The 23757-nt window shown below is 41.3% G+C and overlaps 1 protein-coding gene across 32 annotated transcripts in view; it reads left to right on the top strand.

Annotated features, from left to right (window-relative positions):
- RIPOR2 (RHO family interacting cell polarization regulator 2) overlaps positions 1–23757 on the top strand; it is a 234577-nt gene that overhangs the window by 166401 nt on the left and 44419 nt on the right. For all 32 annotated transcript variants that reach the window (XM_063812154.1, XM_063812147.1, XM_009450607.5 and 29 more), the window contains 8 exons: positions 499–625; positions 2520–2675; positions 3360–3438; positions 5431–5454; positions 7168–7221; positions 10863–11012; positions 15278–15341; positions 23711–23754. In XM_063812154.1, the coding sequence (XP_063668224.1) occupies positions 525–625; positions 2520–2675; positions 3360–3438; positions 5431–5454; positions 7168–7221; positions 10863–11012; positions 15278–15341; positions 23711–23754 (672 nt within the window). In that variant the 5' untranslated portion in view covers positions 499–524. The remainder of the gene's footprint in view (positions 1–498; positions 626–2519; positions 2676–3359; positions 3439–5430; positions 5455–7167; positions 7222–10862; positions 11013–15277; positions 15342–23710; positions 23755–23757) is intronic.

Below are 23757 nucleotides of genomic sequence, written 5' to 3'. Positions count from 1 at the left end.
TTTTCTTTCTTCTTTTCTTTTTTTTTAGACAGAGTTTTGCTCTTATTGCCCAGGCTGGAGTGTAGTGGGGTGATCTTGGCTCACTGCAACCTTCGCCTTCTGGGTTCAAGCAATTCTCCTGCCTCAGCCTGCCGAGTGGTTAGGATTACAGACATGCGCCACCACGCCCAGCTAATTTTGTATTTTTAGTAGAGATGGGGTTTCACCAGGTTGCCCAGGCTGGTCTTGAACTCCTGACTTCAGGTGATCCACCCGCCTCGGCCTCCCAAAGTGCTGGGATGACAGGTGTGAGCCACCGCGCCTGGCCATAGATGGGTATCTTTTTTATTCTTTTGCGAGTTGAACCCTTCGTCTTCAGGACACTCCATAATAAAGAACCTCACAAGCACTTAACAGTCTCATGGCTTACTTTACAGCCTTTATCATTGTTGACAAGCTTAGTGCATCTTCTGTCTGAACCTGCTTATAAATTGTCATGATCTTTCCACTGTCTTCTAGGACTACCGACCAGACTCCCGGAAATCATGTTGGTAGGATCCCAGTCTTTTTCGCCTGGAGGGCCCAATGGGATCATTAGAAGCCAGTCGTTTGCGGGTTTCAGCGGCCTCCAGGAAAGGCGATCCAGGCAAGTACTGTGTGGTTCTCTCCCGGGATGCAGCGTGCCAAGGAAGTGAACTTTGATGTTGTGAAGAGGGTCTGTGTGCATTCAGCCTCGTCAAACTGCCCCCCTGCCTCCCCCCCATTTTAATCTTTTTCATGGAAAGGATGTACTAAAAATTAAGTGCTATAGTTTATTTTCTATCATTTAGAATTCCTCCTGCAAGGATGATGGCTGAGGATTTAGGACAAACTAGTGATATATGCATAGACCTCTCACTACCCCTCCTTCCACCCCTTTTTGAAGCACATTTTCCATTGCATTCAGACTTTGGAGACTATGTTTGCTATGAAATCATGCAGTGGATAATGATTCTGCCTCTGCAGATTGACTCTGGGGAGCAGATGTAATTCAGACAGAGGTTGCCAAAGTTAGTTTTTCTAGTTTCCTGAATCTCCTCTCATCTGAAACAGGACTTAGGGGAACTTAAGAAAGAAAGAACAGACAGTGAATAAGCAACATGTAACCAAGTTTATCTTCAGTTTTTCTGTTATCATAAAGGTCTTTGCCCTCTGAGGGGCCCTATGTGCTTTAACCTGTATTGTCCCATTTGTGCACACGGTGATGGCAGAGAGTATAACGAATAACTAACCTGGGAGGGGTGCAGTAGGCACCTTCCGGCCTCGGAGGTCTCGGCTTTCCTACTGATAGCTGGGTCAGTGAGTGGCCTAGCCTCTGCATCTCCTAATTAGATCAGTACTCTGGTTTTAAGTTATCAGATATCCATCTTACCGCTGCAAGCTGTATCCCTGGCACTACTAGAGATGTTGAAATTTTATAAGTTATACCTAATCAGTAATTTGCTTCCTAAAAATAAAGCTTTTAAAAAAGCTACGTGTATTTTAATGTCATATAGAATTAGCTATTTGTCATGCTTATGGTCCCTTATCGAAAAGAATTTATTCACATCCTCGTTGAATTTCATAGACACTTGTACCTAAAATTGCATAGTGCATGTATCTTTTTAGTTGGATTATATCCTTCTGCCTGTTTATTATGTCCACCTGGAACTCTTTGCCCTTAGCTTCCTATGATGTTTTAGAAAAGCAATACATTTCCACTCAGAATACACATTCCCTGAAGCCAGACTTTGACTCTAGGTAGCCTCTGCCCAACAGAGCTTTCAGGTTTCAGCAGTTAACAAATCTAATACTAAGAAACGAAATGCAGGATGGCTCAGATCTGGGAACATTACCTTCTGCAAAGGACACTAGTGTGAACACAAGATGATTACAAAGACATTTCTTGGTCAGGCACAGTGGCTCATGCCTGTAATCCCAGCACTTTGAGAGTCTAAGGCTGGAGGATTGCTTGGAGCCAAGAGATCAAGACCAGCCTGGGCAACATAGCAAGACCCCATCTCTACAAAAAAAGTTTTAAAAACTTATCCCAGCACTTTGAGAGGCCACAGCAGGAGGATTGCCTGAAGCTAGACCCTATCTCTACAAAAAAAAAAAAAAAAATTAGCCAGGTGTGGTGGTGCATGCCTGTGGTCCCAGTACCTCGGGAGGCTGAGGCAGGAGGACCACTTGAGCCCAGGAGTTCAAGGCTGCAGTGAGCTATGATCGGACCACTGCACTTTGCCCTGGGCACCAAACTGAGACCCCCTCTCTTGAAACAACAACAAACTATTTAGCTGGGTGTGGTGGCACATGCTACTTGGGAGGCTGAGGATCACTTGAGCTCATGAGTCCACGAGTTCAAGGCTGCAATGAGCTATGATCACACCACCACACTCCAGCCTGGATGACAGAAGAAGACTTTGTCTCTAAAACAAACAAGTAAATAATAGAAGACATTTTTCTTTGGTCAAATCCTTTTGGATGCCCAATCCTCACAATTTCTTCTGTTCTTTCCATAGGTGTAACTCCTTCATTGAAAATTCCTCCGCTCTCAAGAAGCCTCAGGCCAAACTGAAGAAAATGCACAATTTAGGCCACAAAAACAACAATCCCCCCAAAGAGCCTCAGCCTAAAAGGGTGGAAGAAGTCTACAGGGCCTTGAAAAATGGACTTGAGTAAGAACTTGAACCTGATAATGTACTTTAAGGAAAGACCTAAGGGGTCAGAGAAAAGCTGGTCTTATGAGATCGTTTTTCAGATGTCTATTTCTGTAGGAGGTATTTTATTCTTGTACCACAATTAGGGAAGCCTGACATACGTCCCAGAGATGGGAAATATATTGGTATTCCACATCATATTCATAACATTGATGGAGACCTGGAACCCTGTGCAGTATTGAGTTTCACTTAAACAATGATGGACAGACATATCCACTCTAGACATTGCTGAAGGAGGGTTCTGAAACCTCCCTGATATCTTACAGGGATTGTGAACCCAGAATAAGACTTTCCTAGTGTGCAATGGGACATTCACTATTTGTTCTATTTGACTAGATAGAATTCTGTCAGGCCAGAGCCAGGGCTGACTCTACAGACATCTTGCCCCTTGCCTCCCCACTGGTTTTTCTTTTCTCGACTTTCAGCCTTTTTCTCCTTTTCTACTTTCCCAGCTGGATAGTATCCAGTGCCACTGCTAGACCTTTCAAAATGTTGAAAGACTGGGAAAATACAAAGCCTCCTGCCCAACTACAGAGCAAGGTTCAATTCTTAATCCCCTTTGAGAAGGAAAAGTCAGCAACAGCACCAGATTCCACTTAACAGGCGCAGAGATTACGATTACATCTTGTCTTATCTTTGCAGTGAATATCTGGAGGTTCACCAGACGGAGCTGGACAAGTTGACAGCTCAGTTAAAAGATATGAAAAGAAACTCTCGCCTGGTAGGTACTATGCAGTCATTATGATGTTAACACTGTTCTTTTTAGCCAAATAGCTTCTTTTACTGGATGGGGCTGGGGAGGAATGTTTGAGAAAAGCAGATCCAAGGGGCAGAGTACTATCTGCATCCCCCAGTATGTCTTAGAAGGAAAAAGAAGGGTATGTTTTCTTCTTAATGCATTCTAGTTAATACTTTTCAATATTTTCCAAGCATGTTTATGAGATCATTTTTTAAATGTATATCTTCATGAAACTTTATAATCAGGAAAAAAAATTTTAATGTCCTCTACCACCCTCCTAAATAATACAAGGAAATGAAAAGTTGAAGTTTTCCTAGCATATTGTTAGTACATACAGAATTTGGGTCCAGGCACGGTAGCTCATGCTTGTTATCCCAACACTTTGGGAAGCCAAGGCGGGAGGAACGCTTGAGGCCAGGAGTTCGAGACCAGCCTGAGCAACAAAGTGAGACCCACCCCCCGTCTGTGTTTTTAAAAAATATAAAAAATTAATATAAATAATTTGGAATCTAGAACTTTTACTCCAATTTTTAAAAAATATAATCAGTAAAATCAGGGAGGGAAAAGAGGCTCAAAGGAGTAACCACCATGAGAAGTTAAGAGTTCTTAGACCAGATCAAGTACATGTTATGTTGCAAATTTCTTCTATTCTCATGAATCTGTGAGGCCTTGTGTGATTGAAGAGGTGGTTCTAATGTCTACACTATTTTAAATGATTTTGTTCAACTCTACATATTATACCTCACTGTTTCAAGAAATCAGCCCAAGAAAACTCAACATAGTCCTAGGAGGTACAGCTAGAAATTCATAACTGCTGTCTTTTTCTTTTGTAGGAAATGTGCTCAAATGTATACTGTTGTCCTTTTCAAAGGCTTAGAGATTCAAGGCTTTATCAATGTTAAAAATTTTTATGTTCTACTGATGTTAGGATATAAATTGCCTGCATCTATGTGGAACCCCTGTGTCAGGGCTTTCAGAGCTGGTGAATGCCCTTGACCATCCTCAGTGGCTGCAAATATCTCTCCTGGAAAACAACAGTGAACAAATGCAGGGGCTTCTGCCAAGACCTCATGTTCCGTAAAAAACCTTCAATTGGAGGATACGAGGATAGTGCACTGATTATACTATGATACTATGAGCACACAGGAAATGAGCTGGCTTTAAAAACAATTTGAGAAAAGCTTATCACAGCCTCAAGAACTCTTCTTAAGCCCGGGCGTGGTGGCTCACGCCTGTAATCCCCAGCACTTTGGGAGGCTGAGGCGGGTGGATCACCCAAGGTCAGGAGTTCAAGACCAGCTTGGCCAACGTGGCGAGACCCTGTCTCTACTAAAAATACAAAAATTAGCTGGGCGTGGTGGCGGGTGCCTGTAATCCCAGCTACTCAGGAGGCTGAGGCAGGAGAATCGCTTGGACCAGGGAGGAGGAAGTTGCGGTGAGCCGAGATCGTGCCACTGCACTCCAGCCTGGGCAAAAGAGCGAAACTCCGTCTCAAAAACAAAACAAAACTCTTCTTAAATATCAATTTTATTTGTTTAGACAGCGAGGCAGGTATTTTTTTAACACATATACCACTGCTATGTTTTATATTCATACCATTTATTTTAAATTTTTTTTAATGACCATGAATTTACAGGCCCTTCAATAGGTAGGACGGGAGAGCTCAAAGCAAGTGAAAACTTTAGAGATCCCAAGGCGCAGGGAGGACTGCATGCAATGCTAGAAACAGACTGTAAATAAATGTCAGCTCTTAAAGGTACTCTTACTGGTATTTAAAATAACCCAAGTTTTTATTCTTTTAAAGCAAAATAACCCAAGTTTTTATTCTTTTAAAGTAAAACATCCAGTATAATTTTGTAGGGCTGATCATTATTTCCACAGATAATGTGCAAATGTGGGCTAAATCATTCTGTTAAGTTGGGTAACCTTTTGAAAGATAATGTTTAAATGCAGATATTCTTTTTTTTATTGTAGGGTGTACTGTATGACCTAGACAAGGTAAGTTGCCATTCCGTGTTGGGGTGCTAATAAGAAAAAAATTCTGCATCCTTGCTGGGCACGGTGGCTCACGCCTGTCATCCCAGCACTTTGGGAGGCCGAGGTGGGTGGATCACTTGAGCTTAGGGGTTTGAGACCTGCCTGGGCAATGTGGCAAAATCCCATCTCTACCAAAAAATGAAATACAAAACATTATCCAGGCATGGTAGTGTGTGCCTGTGGTCCCAGCTACCCAGGAGGCTGAGGTGGGAGGATCACCTGAAGCCGGGAGGTCGAGGCAGCAGTGAGCCATGATTGCACCCACTGCACTCCAGCCTGGGTTGAGAGACCAAAACCCTGTCTCAAAAAATAAAATAAAACTCTGCATCCTTGAGAAGTCAATGGGAGACCCTCTTAGAGACAGAAAAATCCTAGAGAACTAATAGTTTTTTGAATCCTGGAAAAATGCATACTTTTGTCTAATGAGGATAATGAATAAGTACTGTGATCTATAGATTAAATAAAGTGTTTAAGGTCACTTCCATTAAAATGCCACTGGGTTGAAGTGCTTTTATAAGTTTAAGAACTTCCCAAGCATTTGGAGGCCTTTACCTGTGTTGTCTCTGAATATAAATTACTATACTTCATCAAATCTGAGTCATTGTTGATTAGAAAATGCACCATTATTTCATGTGCCATGAAGAGAAAAAAAGGATTCCAGTTAAAATCTGACAGTTGTTTCATTTTACCTAAAATTTGCATTTTATAGTTATCAAGAAAACTGTTAGGTCTGTTTAGACACAGATTTTTTTTCTCTTTCTTTTTAAAAAAATTTATATACGGTGCTGCTCCATGCCTTTCTATGTGCACAATAATTTTATTTCAATGCTGAATCATAGTGTGTTCTTTTTGAAGACATTTTAAAAGGCAATTAAATGCATATAATAATAATTACAACTCAAAGAGATGACACATGAACAACTATGATTATCTTTGAGCTTGTACAGGCAGCTGTCTGCCGGTAGCAATTGTAAAATGCACCCCAATTTCAAAGACACTAAAATGTGAATGGGAAAAAGAACCAATCTTAGAAGATAAAATATATTATTATGGAGAAATTTAAATATACTCCAATATGATACTGTTCTGTCAGAATCTAATGACTTCCATTGGATTGGCCTTTCTTCATGTTAAACACAAGGATTCTGATAACTAATTCAAGTTCACATCTCAAAATATTTATTCAATATTAAAAAAATAAATTTCCAGGGCCGGGCATGGTGGCTCATATCTGTAATCCCAGCACTTTGGGAGGCCAAGGCTGGTGGATCACCTGAGCTCAGAAGTTCAAGACCAGCCTGGTCAACATGGAGAAACCCCATCTCTACTAAATATACAAAAATTAGCCAGGCATGGTGGCGGGCACCTGTAATCCCAGCTACTTGGGAGGCTGAGGCAGGATAATCGCTTGAACCCAGGAGGCAGAGGTTGCAGTGAGCTCAGATTGTGCCATTGTGCTCTAGCCTGGGCAACAAGAACGAAACTTCGTCTCAAAAAAAAAAAAATCCAAATTGGTATTACAGAATCTCTAAAATAGCTTCAAAGATAGAAGGAAAGGGGAAATATATTGGATTTTCTAATACTTTTGAGTATGATATAATTAAGATATTCTCACAAGCCTAAGTCAATTGAACTATAAATGACTGTACTTTTTCAAACTTCTTTTAATTCCAGCAAATTAAAACAATTGAAAGATACATGAGACGCCTGGAGTTTCATATAAGTAAGGTAACTGAAATTCCTGTTCTCGTTGCCTGTTTTTCAGTTCTGTTGCTAATCAAATACACCTTTGGCCTGAGCGTAGTATCTAGTGCGTGGAGAACTTCCTATCCAATTGACTCCTAAGCTGACTAGCAATTACGTCATCAAGTGGGCACTAAAGATGGAGGAACAATAAGAATGGAAGGCCTGATGGCCCAGCACAGTTTTGACTCTACCTCAGTTCCACAAACATTTATTAAGTGCTAAGTAACAGGCACAGTTACTTCCAGCCTCAGTGTAGAGTGCTTAGAGATAAACTATCAATCAAACTAGCCCTACATAAAACTTCATGTTTGTCTAACTTTACACTCTGGTTCCACATAACACTTGGTGCCCCATAAACTTCTTCATGAAGGCCTTATAACTACCAAAAGACCGCTGTCTCAGCGCCTCCCTCAATCTCTCTCAAGCCCTTGGCTCTTTCCACTCTCCCTCATACGGCATGGTTTTCAGGTGCCATTTTATCCTCTCTCCCCTAGATGTGCACTACTTTGTCAGTGTCCCTGACACCCAGCCCTGAACCCCATAGTTCACTGGTGGTCCAATGAGGCTGACTATCACCCCCTTGTTCTGGGCACTATCAGGAGTTATTGGTGCCACCTAGAAAATATTTACCTTTAGAGGCAGCTAAATCACACCATTATCAATTCCTGTTTGTCTATATCTATCAGCCTCTCTTCCAAGTGGGGAGCCTGGGAGTTTTAGCAGATCTCTCTAAGAGTCAGAAGCCCTAGGTTCTATTCCCAGCTCTGCCACCTACTCACTTGCTATGTCATCTATGTGAATCTTGGCTTTCTACTCTGTGAAGTGGAGCTGGGGAGGTACACAGATTTGATCTACATGATCCTAAGAATCCTTTCTGGTTTAAAATTCTAGGATGATTTGTATGTATGGATATACATGTATATGCTACTGCCTGCCTTCGTACATTCTTGCTTTGAAAGATATTTACTACCTAGGCAAATCTGAAATTGCTCCTATTTCTGCTAAACTCAATAAATAAAACAATGACATCCATCAGAAGGTATTTATGTGGCAGGCAAGCTTTGACATATTATTGTTTAATTCAAAAAACAGCAAGCAAACAATCAGTATTAGGTAAGGGTATATTTATCAATCTTGCATCCATGGTTGTTAGATACAACAATCCCAATGGTTTTCAAAGGTCAGTGGTACTCTTTCTGTTTGCAATATCTTATATTCAGACGCCTAACAAATTATATGTAATTGAATGATTCAATTAATCAGTTTATTTAATGAGCCACTGCTGACTGATAGGTAAGATAAATGCTTGCCTACAAATGGCCTTCTGCTAAGGTGACTACCTAGGTATACTTTATCCAAAAGTTTAATTCCATTTGGCTAGGATAGGTTGATATTTAAGCAAAAACAAAGAATAAATTTTCTCGCTACACAAAGTAATAGATTAAGTCATTATGGCTATACCGATGGTCCTGTGGGCACTGTCTCCTTATTGAAAGGATAACAAGCTCAGAAACTCTGGCATACCCACTAGTAGGGGAAAGGGTTGCAAGGGCAGTTCCCCAGAAGACCACATGGGTGACATAGCCTGACCTGCATTGGAAGAGATATTAGCACTTGGGTTTCTAAAAGTTTTGTGGGGATCTCCCACATCAGAACAATTTGCAATGTTTATTTAAAATTTCAGATTCCTGGCCCAGCCCTAAGCTACTGAATCAGCATCTCAGAGTGGGGCCTGGGCATCAGCATTTTACCAAGCTCACCAGATGAGGCTTAGCTTTAAAGCACGGAAACCGCACTCTATGCCAACCATCAACCAAAAGATGTCATCAGCAGATAGGACACTCCTTGAGTCTTATATCTCCCTCTTAATCAGAGATAAATCCACTGACCCTGAAGATTAAAGATGATTCTTTTCAGTTTGGGCATTCTTCTCAGCAGAGTTGAGTGCATTGTTGAAGTAAATAGCAACAAAGAATCCTTTAATCAAGAGAATAATTTTTAGTCTCTTCATGTTTGCATTCTAAACTAAGTGTCATTGATATCTGTGTAGAGAATGCAATTATGGAAAATTGTAATCCTCAAACAGGTTATAGTAATGCTTTTTAGTGAGCAGCCAAAAGTTTGCCTTCAGAACAAAACGGGACTCTTAAACTCTGAAATCTAGTATATGCATCTCCACTTTCTTCTGGATCTATAGTTAAGCTTCCTTTTTGAAGAAACAAAGTTCATACTGAAATGAAAATTCAAATAGTGCTAGGTAAGTATGCCTCCCCAAAGCAATAGGTTTTATTTGCTTTTGACAATGCCTGATGGTATTGTTGTTTGTTATCCGCCTGAAAATTCTTGTAGTTAACTGCAGTCAGTTAAAGATAGTACCAGACTTATAGAGATAAATATCATTAGGAATAACTTTAGAACAGGTTTTTTTTTTAGCTAAGCACAATGATGTGCACCTGTAGTCTCAGCTACTTGGGAGGTTAAGAGGATCACTTGAGCCCAGCAGTTAGAGACCAGCCTGAGCAACATAGCAAGACCTCATCTCAAAAAAAAAAAAAAAAAAATTTCAATCCTAGCACTACTGGCATTTGGGGATAATTCTCTATTGCGGGAAGCTGTCCTCTGCATTATAGGATGTTTAGCAGCATGCCTGGCCTCTACTCACTAGATGCCAGTAGACCCCTGGGGGTCAAAATTGCCTTGGCTTGATTGAGAATCACTGCCTTAGAAGAATTAGCTGATTATCAGGCTTATATGAGTATAAAATCAATAGTCATTTGAAAAGGGTATATTGTTATTATTTAGAAGCATAAGTGTAGATGTGTAGCAAAAGTTCATTTATATTGCTTCAATTTATTTTTTTGTAATTGTCATATAATTTACACGAAAAAGAGTTGAGTTCTTAAGTGTTCAGTTTGATATATTTAGACAATTGTGTTTTACCCTAATTTTAAGAATAACTTTTTCCTTTACAGTTGAGCCAAGACTTTACAAAAATTATCTTCAACATATATCCCCAAGTTACTTTATGAAATACTAAATCTGGATGTGTAAATATCAGGATGACAAATCCTAATATTGTGACACTACCTCTTAAAGTGATATTAGCCTAGGATACTACAAAGTTTTCACCTTGGTATGAAATTGTACAAACCCTTTCAGTGTTTGTTCTATATACAGAAGGCTCTCATCTTCCTTATTTAATACTTACAGTCTTATTTAATACTTAATTATTTTTATTATTTAATACTTATTTGTTTAATACTTATTTAATACTTACAGAAAGCTCTCATCTTTCTTATTTAATACTTACAGTCCACCCATGAACCCACAAAGTCACCTGGGAGTCATTTTAAACAATTCCAATGATAGCCTCAAACAATGCAAGAGAGGCACTTCCCTTTTGCATAATTTGAAAACAGGATTAGAGCAAAATCTGTTTTGAGACAAAATGTATCACAGTGGCTACAATAAAAACGATTGGTCCCTATCTAAAAGGATAATACTTCTACAGGATTCTCTTTGTAGAGGTCAGAAATATAAAGTAAATTAAGCATGTAACAATGATCTATGTATTTTCTTTCAAGCCTGACATTTATTTCTGTTTCCTGTTTTGATTCTGGCAGGTAGATGAACTCTATGAAGCTTATTGTATCCAGCGACGCCTCCAGGATGGTGCCAGCAAAATGAAGCAAGCCTTCGCAACATCCCCTGCCAGCAAAGCTGCCCGGGAGAGTCTGACAGAGATCAATCGGAGCTTCAAGGAGTACACAGAGGTATAACTCACTAACCTGCTTAAGTTGCCGAATCCCATCTGGCCTGGTGTGAATTGTTGGTAATTGCCAAGAACAAGGCAAACAGCAACCCACAACCTCATTCCACCCTCTGGAAAGATAGGTTTTACTGTTAGCCTAAAAAGTATGCAAGAAAGGCAATCGGTAGAATTGCTTAAAATGAATGAATAAGCTGGGAGTGGTGGCACGTGCCTGTAGTCCTAGTTATTCAAGAGGCTGAGGCAAGAGCATTGCTTGAGCCCAGGAGTTCAAGGCTGCGGTGAGCTACGATCGCGCCACTGCACTCCAGCCTGGGTGACAGAGTGAGGCCACATCTCTAAAATAAAATAAAATGAATGCGTAAACCACATTGCCCTGATTTGTGTCATTTAAACACACTTCTAAATATTCTAGTGTAAATCGAGCCTAGTTTTATCCCTGGAAGTGGAGCAGACCCTATGGTTCAGATAGCTACACTGGATGTCAGTGTTGGATCAGTAACCCTCTGCCTACAATGTTTTTTTTAATTGTGAGAAATTTTTATCATAAAGGAGCCAAGATTAAGAACCATGAACAGAAGTGTGCTTTCCTGGTTTCCAACTCTCTGGGGCCCAAGCATCTGACATAGAGAGGTCTTCACTCCTCCTGAGGTCACCTAATACCAATGTCTTTGATGAAATGACTAAATTATTAAAGCAGCACTCCTCACTATCCCATGAGTCTTTGTTCAGAGATCAGATTTCATGAATGAAGTCATCAGCCTGTAGAGGGTCTGTTGGACAATTCCCAGAGCTGAGCATCTGGTTCAGCCCTGGGATCAGAAGGACAGCTTGGATGACTGTCAGTAGGATCCCTTTGTGTGTACACTCCCGTGTTGCCTCTTGTCTAAACCAAGTTTCTCTCTTTATTTGACTTAAAGCAGGGCTTCTTTACCTAAGTTCCTCCTTTAGAATAATTTTTTTATTATTTTTTGAGAGATAGAGTCTTGCTCTGTCACACAGGCTGCAGTGCAGTGGTGCGATCTTGGCTCACTGCAATCTCTGCCTCCCGGGTTCAAGTGATTCTCCTGCCTCAGCTTCCCAAGTACCTCTCCTGCCTCAGCTTCCCAAGTAGCTGGGACTACAGGTGTGTGCCACCACACCTGGCTAATTTTTGTATTTTTAGTAGAGACGGAGTTTTACTATACGTTGGCCAGGCTGGTCTCGAACTCCTGATCTCAGGTGATCCGCTAGCCTCTGCCTCCCAAAGTGCTGGGATTACAGGCGTGAGCCACTGAGCCCGGCCTAGAATAATGTTTTTTAAATGCATAAAATAAAATACATAGGAATTGAAAAGAAGAAAATATATTGAAACACAGTTATTTCAATATCATCAGTATAGTTTTCAAAATATTTCAAAAGTCAAATATGTGACATAGTTCTATGCTGCTGCTTTATTAACACATCAAATTATAAGATCTAGTAGTGGCTCTAATAACTACTGAAACATCAAAGTAATGAAAAGTATAAATGATTTTTTAAAAAGTTATCTGCAATAAATAATGTGACATGAACATATATGTGATTTCTATCAGTGTCAAAGTCACAGGTATGGCTAATACTGCTGTGGCTTGTTTTCTACCTTCATCATACCTAAACATGTTTAATTTCAGTTAAATGATAGTGAAAATAAAGATCTGACTCTTCCCACCCTCCCCCATCCTACTTTATAGAGCTGCAGATTGAAAATTCCTGGCCTAGAAGCAGTCCTAGTTCACGAGACCCCACTTCTACAGATCTCTGAAATGAGGAGAGCCGTTTCCAATTATAAAGGATGTTTATAGGACAAATGCAGATAACTGACCAGCAGAATGCAGGGGCTGCCTTTGTTGGCATATTTGCAGGTCATTTCAGACACAGCCACCCTTGATCAAGTGCCAGGGCATGGCATCATGACCTTGCTCACAAATTCAAAGACATAGAGTGCAATTTAAACTGCCTTAGAGAAGAAAGAAGTCCAGGGCTTCTGTAGCCTCATACCTCATTTGGTATCAGGTGGTTTTATATCCTCATGGCCGGGTGCAGCGGCTTATACCTGTAATCCCAGCACTTTGGGAGGCCAAGTTGGGAGGTTCACTTGAGGTCAGGAGTTCAAGACTAGCCCAGCCAACATAGCGAAACCCCGTCTCTACTAAAAATACAAAAATTAGCCGGGCGTGGTGGCGGGCACCTGTAATCCCAGCTACTCGTGAGGCTGAGGCAGGAGAATCGCTTGAACCTGGGAGGCGGAGGTTGCAGTGAGCTGAGACAGCGCCGCTATACTCCAGCCTGGGTGACAGATAGAGACTCTATCTCAAAAAAACAAAAAAGCAAGAAAGAAATACATCCTCACATAACCACAAAAGCCAGCATGTTATTATGATGATGGTTTAAAATGAGGATTTAACAATGAGGTCAAGGTGGCTCAGGTGCTTTTGCGTGTGCAGCAATGTTCATCAGTGGCTGTGGGCGGGGGGGGTGCCAGGGGGTCGGGGGAGGAAAATTTTGACCATGGATGTCCTCAAGTCTTAACCTAGCTGCTCTCACGTTTTTCAGAGATACTGGTAGCAATCCTGACATGCATGATAGCATAGTTGATATGTCTGGAAACTGTGTTTCTTCACAGAAGTGCCCAATACTCTGAGGAAATAAATTGGTTTATAATACTGAGGCTTTGTTTTCAAGGCTTTCAAGCTACACAGAGCTCAGACTTCAGGAAGTTTTCCCCAGCCTTGCTAGCTAGTTCAGGTAGTGAGAATTTACAAGGGAAAAAGCAATGCCATTCTCTTTGCATCCCATGAGAGTGATCATTTGGAGCAGAACAAAGAAACATAGAAGAATCAGAACCTCTAGGCTGAGGTCCTCAGCATACAGAATTCAAATGGAAGCAATACCAGCCTGCACTAATCAAGCTGGCCATGCTTTTGTCAGTGAGGCCACCCTCGAACCCCTAGCCTTGTGGGAGGCTGGCAACTGAGGGAGAAGCCTGCAGACATCACCCTGCATCAAGCTTCAGTGGAGACTGCTGCTTAGCATAGCAGAGGCAGAATCCAGATTGTAAGCTGGTCAAGCAGCAGAAGGGCCTCCCTGGGGATGGCCCATGGCCGCAGCACTTTCCCTTTTCATTTCTAACTGCAATTGTTCTATTTAGGTCCTCAGGTATTGAGGAAGTAGGGTGAGGGTAGTTATGTATCTAACCACATGCACAGATGGTGTTACTCCTTCTCTCTATCTTGTTCCTTCAACATCAAAGAGAAGACCCTTGTCAGACCCAAAAATAATTTTTGGGGTGCTGTAGGTTTGCAGTAGGAAGTCTGCCTTACTCACTTGAGCAGAATTCAGCCCTTGTGCTCTTTTGGCCCCAAATTTTTAAGAAAAATTTCAAACCTATAGAAAAATTGAAAGACTAGTACATTGAACACCATATGCCTTTATCTAGATTTACCAATCGGTAATATTTGGCCATATTTGTTTTCCCTCTCTCTCATATGATCAAATCCCCCTCAAGTCATTTGACAGTAAGTGATAAGACATCATGACATTTCACCCCATATGTATTTTAACCTGGATCTCTTTTTAAAATTTATTTGTAATTGGCAAATAAAAACTACATATTTATGGTATACAACATGATGTTTTGAAGTGTGTATGCACAGAAATATGTAATACAATGGCTAAATCAAGCCAGGGATCTCTTAATAGTAACCTATGGAATATCTACATTTCCTACATAACCACATACCATTACCACAACCAAGAAAATTGACAATCATCCCATAGAATTATATAACATATTGTCCATTTTCAAGTTTTCCCTATTTGGATCAATAATGTCTTTTATAAATGTTTTGATTTATTTACTTTCAAATCAGGATATTATCAAGGTTAAGTTGTTACATTTGGTGATTATGTTTGTCTAGTCTCTTTATGTAGAAATTTTTTCCCCTATGATACTGCCTCTTTGTAGAATTCATGCTAATTCCTATAGACTACCCCACATTCTGAATGTGTCTATTTTTGATATAATCTGACTTGCTCATCTATGCCCTAAATTTCCTGTACACTAAAAGGTGGGCTTAGACTCAGATCAAACATTTTGTCAAGAATGTTTCTTAGGCTGTGCTGTGTGGAGCAAACAGGTAAATGCTTCTCGTTGTTCACGCAGTGGTTGTGCTGCTGTTCGAACGTCGTGTGCTTTGAGCTGTTGGGTGAAAGGCTAGCTCTCATGATCGTCTCCTGTCCTCTTTGCAGAATATGTGCACCATTGAAGCGGAGCTAGAGAATCTGCTGGGAGAATTCTCCATCAAGATGAAAGGTATTATTTTCCTTGTTTAGAGAGAATAAGGAGCCATCTCTGCAGAGTGCAGAGCTCCTTGAAGTTTGAGAGCCCATGCTATTTTTATTTTTCTTGCAAAGACGCAGCGCCACCCACTCTCAACCCACCCCATTTTTGATAGTTTACTGATGCTTCTCATCCTGAGGCTTACCTACACACACAAAAATATTATGACAGAATCTCAAACACACACAGAAGTGGAGAGAACATTATAATGAACCCCCATAAACCCATCACCTAGATGTAATAATTAGCAAGATTTTGCCACATTTGCTCCATCTCTTTGCTTTTGTTTTTCCTTTGATAAAAGAGAAGTCCTTTGATGAAATAAAACCCAGATATGTCAGTCTGCTGCTATACACTTCAGTACACATCTCTTAAAGCATGGGGCTGTCATCTTACATAACCTCGATGCCAAGTACTGTCACATTTTCACAGTTAACAAAAATAATAAACCCTGGTTATTAACCCATTCCATTATCAGATTTCCCCCGTTGTCTCAAAAATGCCTTGTACATTTGATTAGTTCAAATTAGGATCCCAACAAGGTCCATGCATTACAATTGGTTGTTAGGTATATCTTTTAGATTTCCTTTAATCTAAAACAAACCTCTCCCCCTCTTTTTTTCTACCCTTGACTTGCTGTAGAAACCATTGTTGTACAGAATGTCCCACATTCTAGCTTGTCTGTTGGCTTCTTTGGGGTGATCTTTAAATTCTTCCTTTAGCTCCTCATGTTTCTAGCAAACTAACTGTGAAATTTTGTAAATCTTGGTGTTAAACCCACAGAGAATTTTTCCCCTCCCAGTGCCTTTCTGGTATTTATTCCAGAAAGTTCCAAACTAGACACATTATTGAGTTAAACCACAGCATCTTCAGAACAAAAACGAAGTCTGGTTTTAGAAAATAGAGCATTGCTCAGGTGTTGTCAGATTTACGGCTCAGTGGCCATGCATGGCTGTCAAATGAGCGGCCATCACAGCAAGTCAATTTCTCTTCCAAGTTTTGGCCCATCTGACTGCAGTGAAGAGGGCTGGTGCTTATGCAATTCTGAGGTTTCTTAGCAGCTTGATCCCTGGGTTGCTAATGGGGATTTAATCACCCTCTTTCTACTTTCTGCAATTAAGGGAGTAAAGAAAGGAGACTTTTTTTTGAAAGGTCTCGACAGGAGGGCTTCATTTTCCAATGAATCATCTAACTCAGGAGGGAAATTATTCTGTCAAGCACTAGGCACTGACATGTGAGAGCCTGTCTGAGAATACCTGGAATATAAATGACCTTGACCCTCAGCTTCCCAAATGGCTGCATGCTTCTCTTCCGGCAGATCCGGTAGGGAATCAGTTTAGTATTCAGTGTTAAGTTTCAACACTTGCTTTGCTACTGAGTCTGGCATCTGTGCTTTTTTCCATTTTTTAGATCCATTCTCTACATTTTTGGGTCCTCACTTGAGTCAGTGGTTCCAAAATCACGCAGGTCCATAGTCCCACGTGGGCCCTGGAATTTTTATTTTAACTTTGAGGATGATTCTATCAGCAGCCTGATCAATTCTGGAAAATAACTGCCCTGAATCAGTGTTTAGCAAAAAACCTTCCCTCTACTTCCCCCAACTCTCAGACGCCACCCACACAGACTAGCACAGTCGCAGAGTCTCGCAGCCTAACGGTAATTCAAATCATGCACATCGCTTATCACTGCTAATATAAAAAAGTACTATATTTCTTCTATTTCTGATGCTCAGTATTATCAAGTGCATCTATTTTTGGTGGGATGGTAATTTCCTGATTTTACAGATGGGAAATAGGGGCCTAGAGAGGCTAAATGACTTGTCCCAGGAGTCACACGTAAATTGGAGTCAGACAAGAAACTGAATTCCAGGGTTCTTTGTTCCTAATGCATTCCCACCTCTAACTCCATGTTATGAGGGAAGTTCAGAGCTGAGCAGACAATATAAACCATTGCTCAAAGAATGGTCTCCCTCACGGGCAGATCCTCTCCAACCTAGCACAGAGACACCCTAGGAGTGGGATGGGAGGAAAGGGACCACCCTCGGACCAGATCTGGAGCTTCAGGCTTGGTGTTCAGGGAGGAGATGATGCTGGAGTCCCTGCCACCTACTGGGGGACCTGGCCACCCCGCTACATCACAGCCCTGATGGACTGATGAACTTGCTGTTGCTCCTGCTCCTCCATCTCCTCCTCTCTCTGTTGTTCTTGCTCTCCTGCCTGATGTTCCTGAGAGTCTACCTGAACGCTTGGTTTCTTCCATGGGGTTTCTCAGGCCTGAGACTAAATCTCCTTCCTCATTGATAGACTCCTGTCTCCTCCACTTTCCTCATCTAACAGGCAAACTCAGAAACTACATCTGTGAAGGCTTTCAATGGTAAACACCCCCATGGAAATCTTTCTCTTCCTCCATAAAGAGAAAGGGAAACCTCATGCTGCCAAGAAATCCTATTGTCTTTGCAATTAGCTGCTTTCTCATCTGTTACTCATTCTGGTAAAAACTACTTCCAACATACATATTGACAAACTGAGACTATTTCACAATACTCTCAGACCTGGCAACCACTAACTTCCTCGTGCCACACCCTTCCTCACTTCCCTTTTTGCCCCAACCCCAACACTAGAAAACAACCTTTTGGGGTAGTGACATTAAAGAGAATAGAGCAAGTACTTACTGAGCGCCTGCTATTGGCCAGGCACTTGACTGCATTCTGATGACTGGTCCCTGGCCTTGAGTTCCACATGGTCTACCAGAGAAAACAGACATATGAGGCTGTGCATTCTCATTCAATGGAACAAATGACCACCTGAACAACAGTGTGACCCAGTTTGCTGCAGAAGCAGGAGGGGAGAGGAGGAAAAGGTTGCCACTCACCTCTCTAGTTGGGGAGAGGAGCAGGAAAGAGGAAGGCATCCCAGTGTAATGTATGGTGAACAGCACCAGAATAGCATTCACCAAACAGAGGAAAGCCTGTTCAGAGGTGACAAGTAGACCGGTGTGGCTGACGTGATTGTTGGGAGAAGAGCTATGGAGAATTAGTTGGGTCCTGACTATAAAAATCCATGAATGCCAGGCTGAACGGAGAGCACTTAATCTGCAAACTATCAAACAGGATGGAGGTAAAGGGATGTAGTTCCTTAGAGCAAACTAGTTCTCCAAATTATTACTTTGTTCAAATTAAGTTCCAGGCAGTGCATATATCCTGGTCCTTACAGTTTCCAGGGCAGGTCAACCTTCCTCAGAAGGAAGAACCACCATTGAGCTAGTAAACTTGCATTATTTATGCCCGGTCAATAGATCAGTAACACCTGTAATAGGAGCTCCTGACTGTATAGCTACTTGGTTGTCTTAAAGTAGGAAGTGTGACTCTTGGAAGGGAAGATCATCACAGAACTGGGAAAAATGATGTAGAGCGTTCTTCTGGCAGAATGGTGTCTGAGCAAAGGAAGGCAGGCAAGAGTAGGCAGCTGCTGTAACACCCTCCAAACGAGGCTGTGGAGGAGGTGTTAGATCAGTAATATGTGAGCGCCGTGAAACATCCAAAGGTATGACCCCTGCAAGCCCCCAGTGCGCATCCTCAGAGGTAACCCCCATGATGGTTTTTTGAGTGAAAGCTAGAAAGCTTTCATTAAGCTTTCTAGATCATGCACTGGTAATCACAAACTGTCGAGAACACTTGCAGCTTTCTCCAACTGTGAAAATGCCAGCAGGCCCCCAGACAAGAGCCTGTAAGAAACCTGGCCAGGCCTCAAAGACAGACTGTAACTGTCATTGCCCCACTGTTAGTGCTAATTCCGTGGCCAGTACCACCAGTGGCTTACACAGCAGATAGAACTTTAAGAAGCACGGCACAAAAGCTGTTTGTGCCTGGATAGTGCCATTGTGCTACATTATTGCTACAATCAGAGGATCAGAGATGCCACTACAGCAGTTCCAAGAAATTTTGCTTAGTAACATGGGCTGAGAAGTGAAAAAAACATCACTACCAAGTACCTTTCTCACATTCAGTTTTCTTCAGATATAAAATTTCTGGTAATTTTAAAGGGGGGGGAAAAAACACCTTCAAAGGATTTCCCCTTTATTCACCTTTATCTAGTAACAATGTCAGATCAGTTTCTTTTCAACCAGTCTTCCATTGTAATTACATAAACAGGCAATAGATTAATCCTGAACTAATTTGCAGAGGTTTTGTTTTGTTTTTGAGACAGAGTCTCGCTGTGTCACCCAGGCTGCAGTGCAGTGGCACTATCTCTGTTCACTGCAACCTCCGCCTCCTGGGTTCAAGCGATTCTCATGCCTCAGCCTCCGGAGTAGCTGGGATTACAGATGCCCACCATCGCACCCGGCTAATTTTTGTATTTTTAGTAGAGACAGAGTTTCTCCATGTCAGCCAGGCTGGTCACGAACTCCTGACCTCAGGTGATCCGCCCACCTCGGCCTCCCAAAGTGCTGGGATTACAGGTGTGAGCCACCGTGCCTGACCAATTTGCAGAGGTTTTTAAAGAGCACTTTGGATTTTATTAGAATTAGCATGTCCAGTTTAGGATTTACAAAAACAAGTCGATTATACTTTCTTTCGGAAGTATTTTTTTTAAAGACTAACTAAATGCTGCAGAAAATTATTAGTAGAATGCAGGCTTCTTTAATTCTGCTCTTATTTCAGTAAGTCTTTTTAAGTGGGTTGTTGTGTTCTAATTATTATTGAAAGCTGTTTTTAAATGTGCTGGCTCCACGGGCAGGAAGGCACGGACGAGCTGGTGAGTTTCTGCCACCTACTGACAAGTGATGGTAACAGCACATGCTTCTTTTTTTAAGCATCCGGGGACCTTTTTTGCTGTCAGCTTACCCACGCAACGTCTATCAGTCAGGTGAAAGTAGAAGCGTTCATTTAAGACTCCCAACTTACTGGGTTTTTTGCTTTGTTTTGTTTTTTGAGTCGAGGGTCTCGCTCTGTCACACAGGCTGGAGTTCAGTGGCTCACGGCCGCCTGAAACTCCTAACCTCAAGCAATCCTCCTGCCTCAACCTCCTGAGTAACTGGGACCACGGGCGCACGCCACCATGACTGGCTAATTTTAAAATTTTTCGTAGAGATAGGGTCTCACTGTGTTGCCCAGGTTGGTCTCAAACTCCTGGACTCAAGTGATCCTACTGCCTTGGCCTCCCAGAGCACAGGATCACAGGTGTGAGCCACCATGCCTGGCCAAGAGTCTCCAGCGTACTAACAGGGCTATTTGTAGAAGGCAAAACACATTGTGTGATACCATCCACAGCATCTTTATATGGGTAAAATCACGTTTAAATAAATATAAAAGCAACCCAGAACACAAAGGTTATAAATAGCAACTCAAGGAGGCTGAAGTACCAAGGGACCCATTTGTCATATGGATGTCTTTGTGTGGGAACAGCCTAGGACTAACAGCTGTTTCTGGACCAGCTCATCAAAATTATTTCCTCGGACTGCCTCTAAAAAATTACTGGGTAAACAGGGAGGAATTGTTCGTGTCTTCTTCAATCTCTATTTAAACACTTTGAAAGTAGTAACTTCTTTTTTTAAAACATTGAGAAATATAACAAAAAAAAAATAAAATCATACATAATCATTCCACCCAGTGCTAAGTTTTGTTAAAATTATTAAAATATCCAACCAACTTTTCTGTGTATACACACTGCCTGCCAAGGTATGTGATCTTTTTTACATCTTTTTTCTGTATTACAAAATAAGTATATGATCTTTTTATAAATCAAATAAAAATTACCACTTATTGACAAAAATTTAATTTTCTCCTTAATTCTACCCTACCAGAGATAATTATTTTTAACAGTTTGGTATGGTTTTCTAGACTTTTTTCCCTGGGGATCCATTTATATATAGCTGAGGTTATACTCTATGTAAGGTTTTGTGTCCTTCCTTTTTTTTTTTTTTTTTTTTTTTTTTTGAGACGGAGTTTCGCTCTGTTGCCAGGCTGAAGTGCAGTGGCATGATCTCGGCTCACTGCAACCCCCGCCTCCCAGGTTCAAGCGATTCTCCTGCCTCAGACTCCCGAGTAGCTAGGATTACAGGTACCCGACACCACACCCGGCTAATTTTGTATTTTTAGTAGAGATAGGGTTTCACCATGTTGGCCAGGATGGCCTGGAACTCCTGACCTCAGGTGATCTGCCCACCTCAGCCTCCTAAAGTGCTGGGATTACAGGCGTGAGCCACCACGTCCAGCCTGTACTGAATTCTTAACTGGAAATCTCATAAAACTTTATTTTTTTTCCTTCAAAAAATTTTTAAAGGATGAAGATTTTTACCTATTTTTATGAAATTATTTTGGTTCCTTGAATAAAACTTTTAGTCTTTAGGCCCCAATGAATGTAAAGTGCTTTGCTTTGTGATTGGCAGGAAAACAACAGCTGACTAAAGCCAGAAACAACTGATTAAAGTAAAGCTGGGTCACTGACAAGCCTCTGTTGATGAGATTAGTTTCCTCATTTGCTATGCACATGTGACTAGCATGCCTTCCTCCCCACACGTTTATTCATGCTTGACACAGTAGACATCCAAGAAACATTGTCGAATGCACACATGCCATTCACTCAGCCTGGAAGTATCTGTACACCCATGTCTTCATTTTACTGTGGTGAAACTCTGTTATTCAAATGCTACTTTCCTCCATGAAACTATTCTACATTAAATAAGATAGTCTCTCTTTTTTCATTTTAATTATATAGTAATACATTCTCATAAAAATACAGAAAAAAGCAAAGATCTCCTTCTGTCTCTCCTCTGCTGTTTGCCTCCCTGATGCATATCAATTTACTGTGTGTTTTCTTTCTTTTTTTTTTTTTTTCTTTTTCAGACATAGTCTCACTCTGTTACCCAGGCTGGAGTGCAGTGGTGTAATCACGGTTCACTATAGCCTAGACCTCCTGGGCTCAAGCGATCCTCCCACCTCAGCCTCTGAGCAGCTGGGACTACAGGCATGCACCACCACACTTGGCTAATTTTTTTTTTTTCTTTTTAGTAGAGATGAGGTCTCACTATGTTGCCCAGGCTTGTCTTGAACTCCTGAGCTCAAGTCATCCTCCTGCCTTGGCCTCCCAAAGTGCTAGGATTATAGGCGTGAGCCACCATGCCAGCCTTGTGTCTTTTCATATAGATTACATCTTTCATTAAATAGTGGATGGCATGTACTCAATAAATAGTATTATCCCACTCTTGGATATATCGTCATTACCATGTATTAACGACCTACTATGTGTTAGATGCCATCCATTGTCCTTACAAACAATTCTATGAAGTGGACACTGTTACCCTATTTTAAAGGTGAAGAAACTTGGGTTAAGTAAATTTTCTAGAGTAGGATAGCCGGTAGACAAACAAATTAACCTCAGGTGTAACTCCATCTTACTGCCTTCAAGTCCTTGTCTGTTTCATTTCTGTGGGCTTTAACTGTATTTTGTTCTATATCATGGGTATCCATAAAATCTTTAATTTCCAAATTATTACCCCGATGCCTAGCATAGACCCTTACATACCGCCGGCTCTCAGTAAATATCTACAAAAAGAAAGAAAAAGACTGCACAAACCCAGAGTTCCTGAGATGGCCTCGGATGGTGGCCATCTAGTCTGATAAGATTTGTTTTTGCTGCTGCACCAGAGAGAGATCTCAAATCGAGCAGATCCAGTTAGACATGACTTGCTGGATGGCACAGTAGAAGAAAAGTCCCGTCTTTCTTTTGGGGGTGTATCATTTGGTTGGTTGGATTGATTTTGTTTTCTTAATCACTAGCTTTATGTAAGTAATAATCCATTTTCAGGGATTTTATAACAGCAAATTGTATCATTACACCAGATAAAAAGGATAAAGAAAACATCAGAATGAGTAAATTGGGGGGCAGCAAGGGAAATAACTGCATGGAATCTTAACTCAAATGGGAGGCCCTTAAAAATCACACATTTTAGGACAGAAAGAAAAATAGGAGACCAGATTATCTTCATGGGAATATGTTGGATAAATAAATAAATCTATCTTTCTGGCCCTAATACCCTAACCGTAGAATCCACTTGGATCTTAAATCAGCCCAAGATATTCTGAGCTCTAGCTCCCCGCCTTGCCCAGCCTCCCCTGCCTTGGAGACCACCTCTTCCATCACTTCATCCAGGAATGTCTTGTTTACCTGTGATAGAAGGAACTCCCCCAAAAACAGCTGTTCCCCAGGAATGGCCCCAAAAAGTGTTATGTGAGTTTGCACAAAGTTCTGACACTTCACTTGAATTCTTTTTAATGTGCCAGTATGTGTCTATAGAGAGGGGAAATATGTTCTACACCTCACCTTCCAATTGCTTGGTTACAGGTCTGGCTGGCTTTGCACGCCTCTGTCCTGGAGATCAATATGAAGTA

Source organism: Pan troglodytes, chromosome 5, assembly GCF_028858775.2.
Source record: "Pan troglodytes isolate AG18354 chromosome 5, NHGRI_mPanTro3-v2.0_pri, whole genome shotgun sequence".
Classification (NCBI taxonomy): Eukaryota; Metazoa; Chordata; class Mammalia; order Primates; family Hominidae; genus Pan; species Pan troglodytes.
This window is presented reverse-complemented; position numbering and strand designations above follow the sequence as displayed.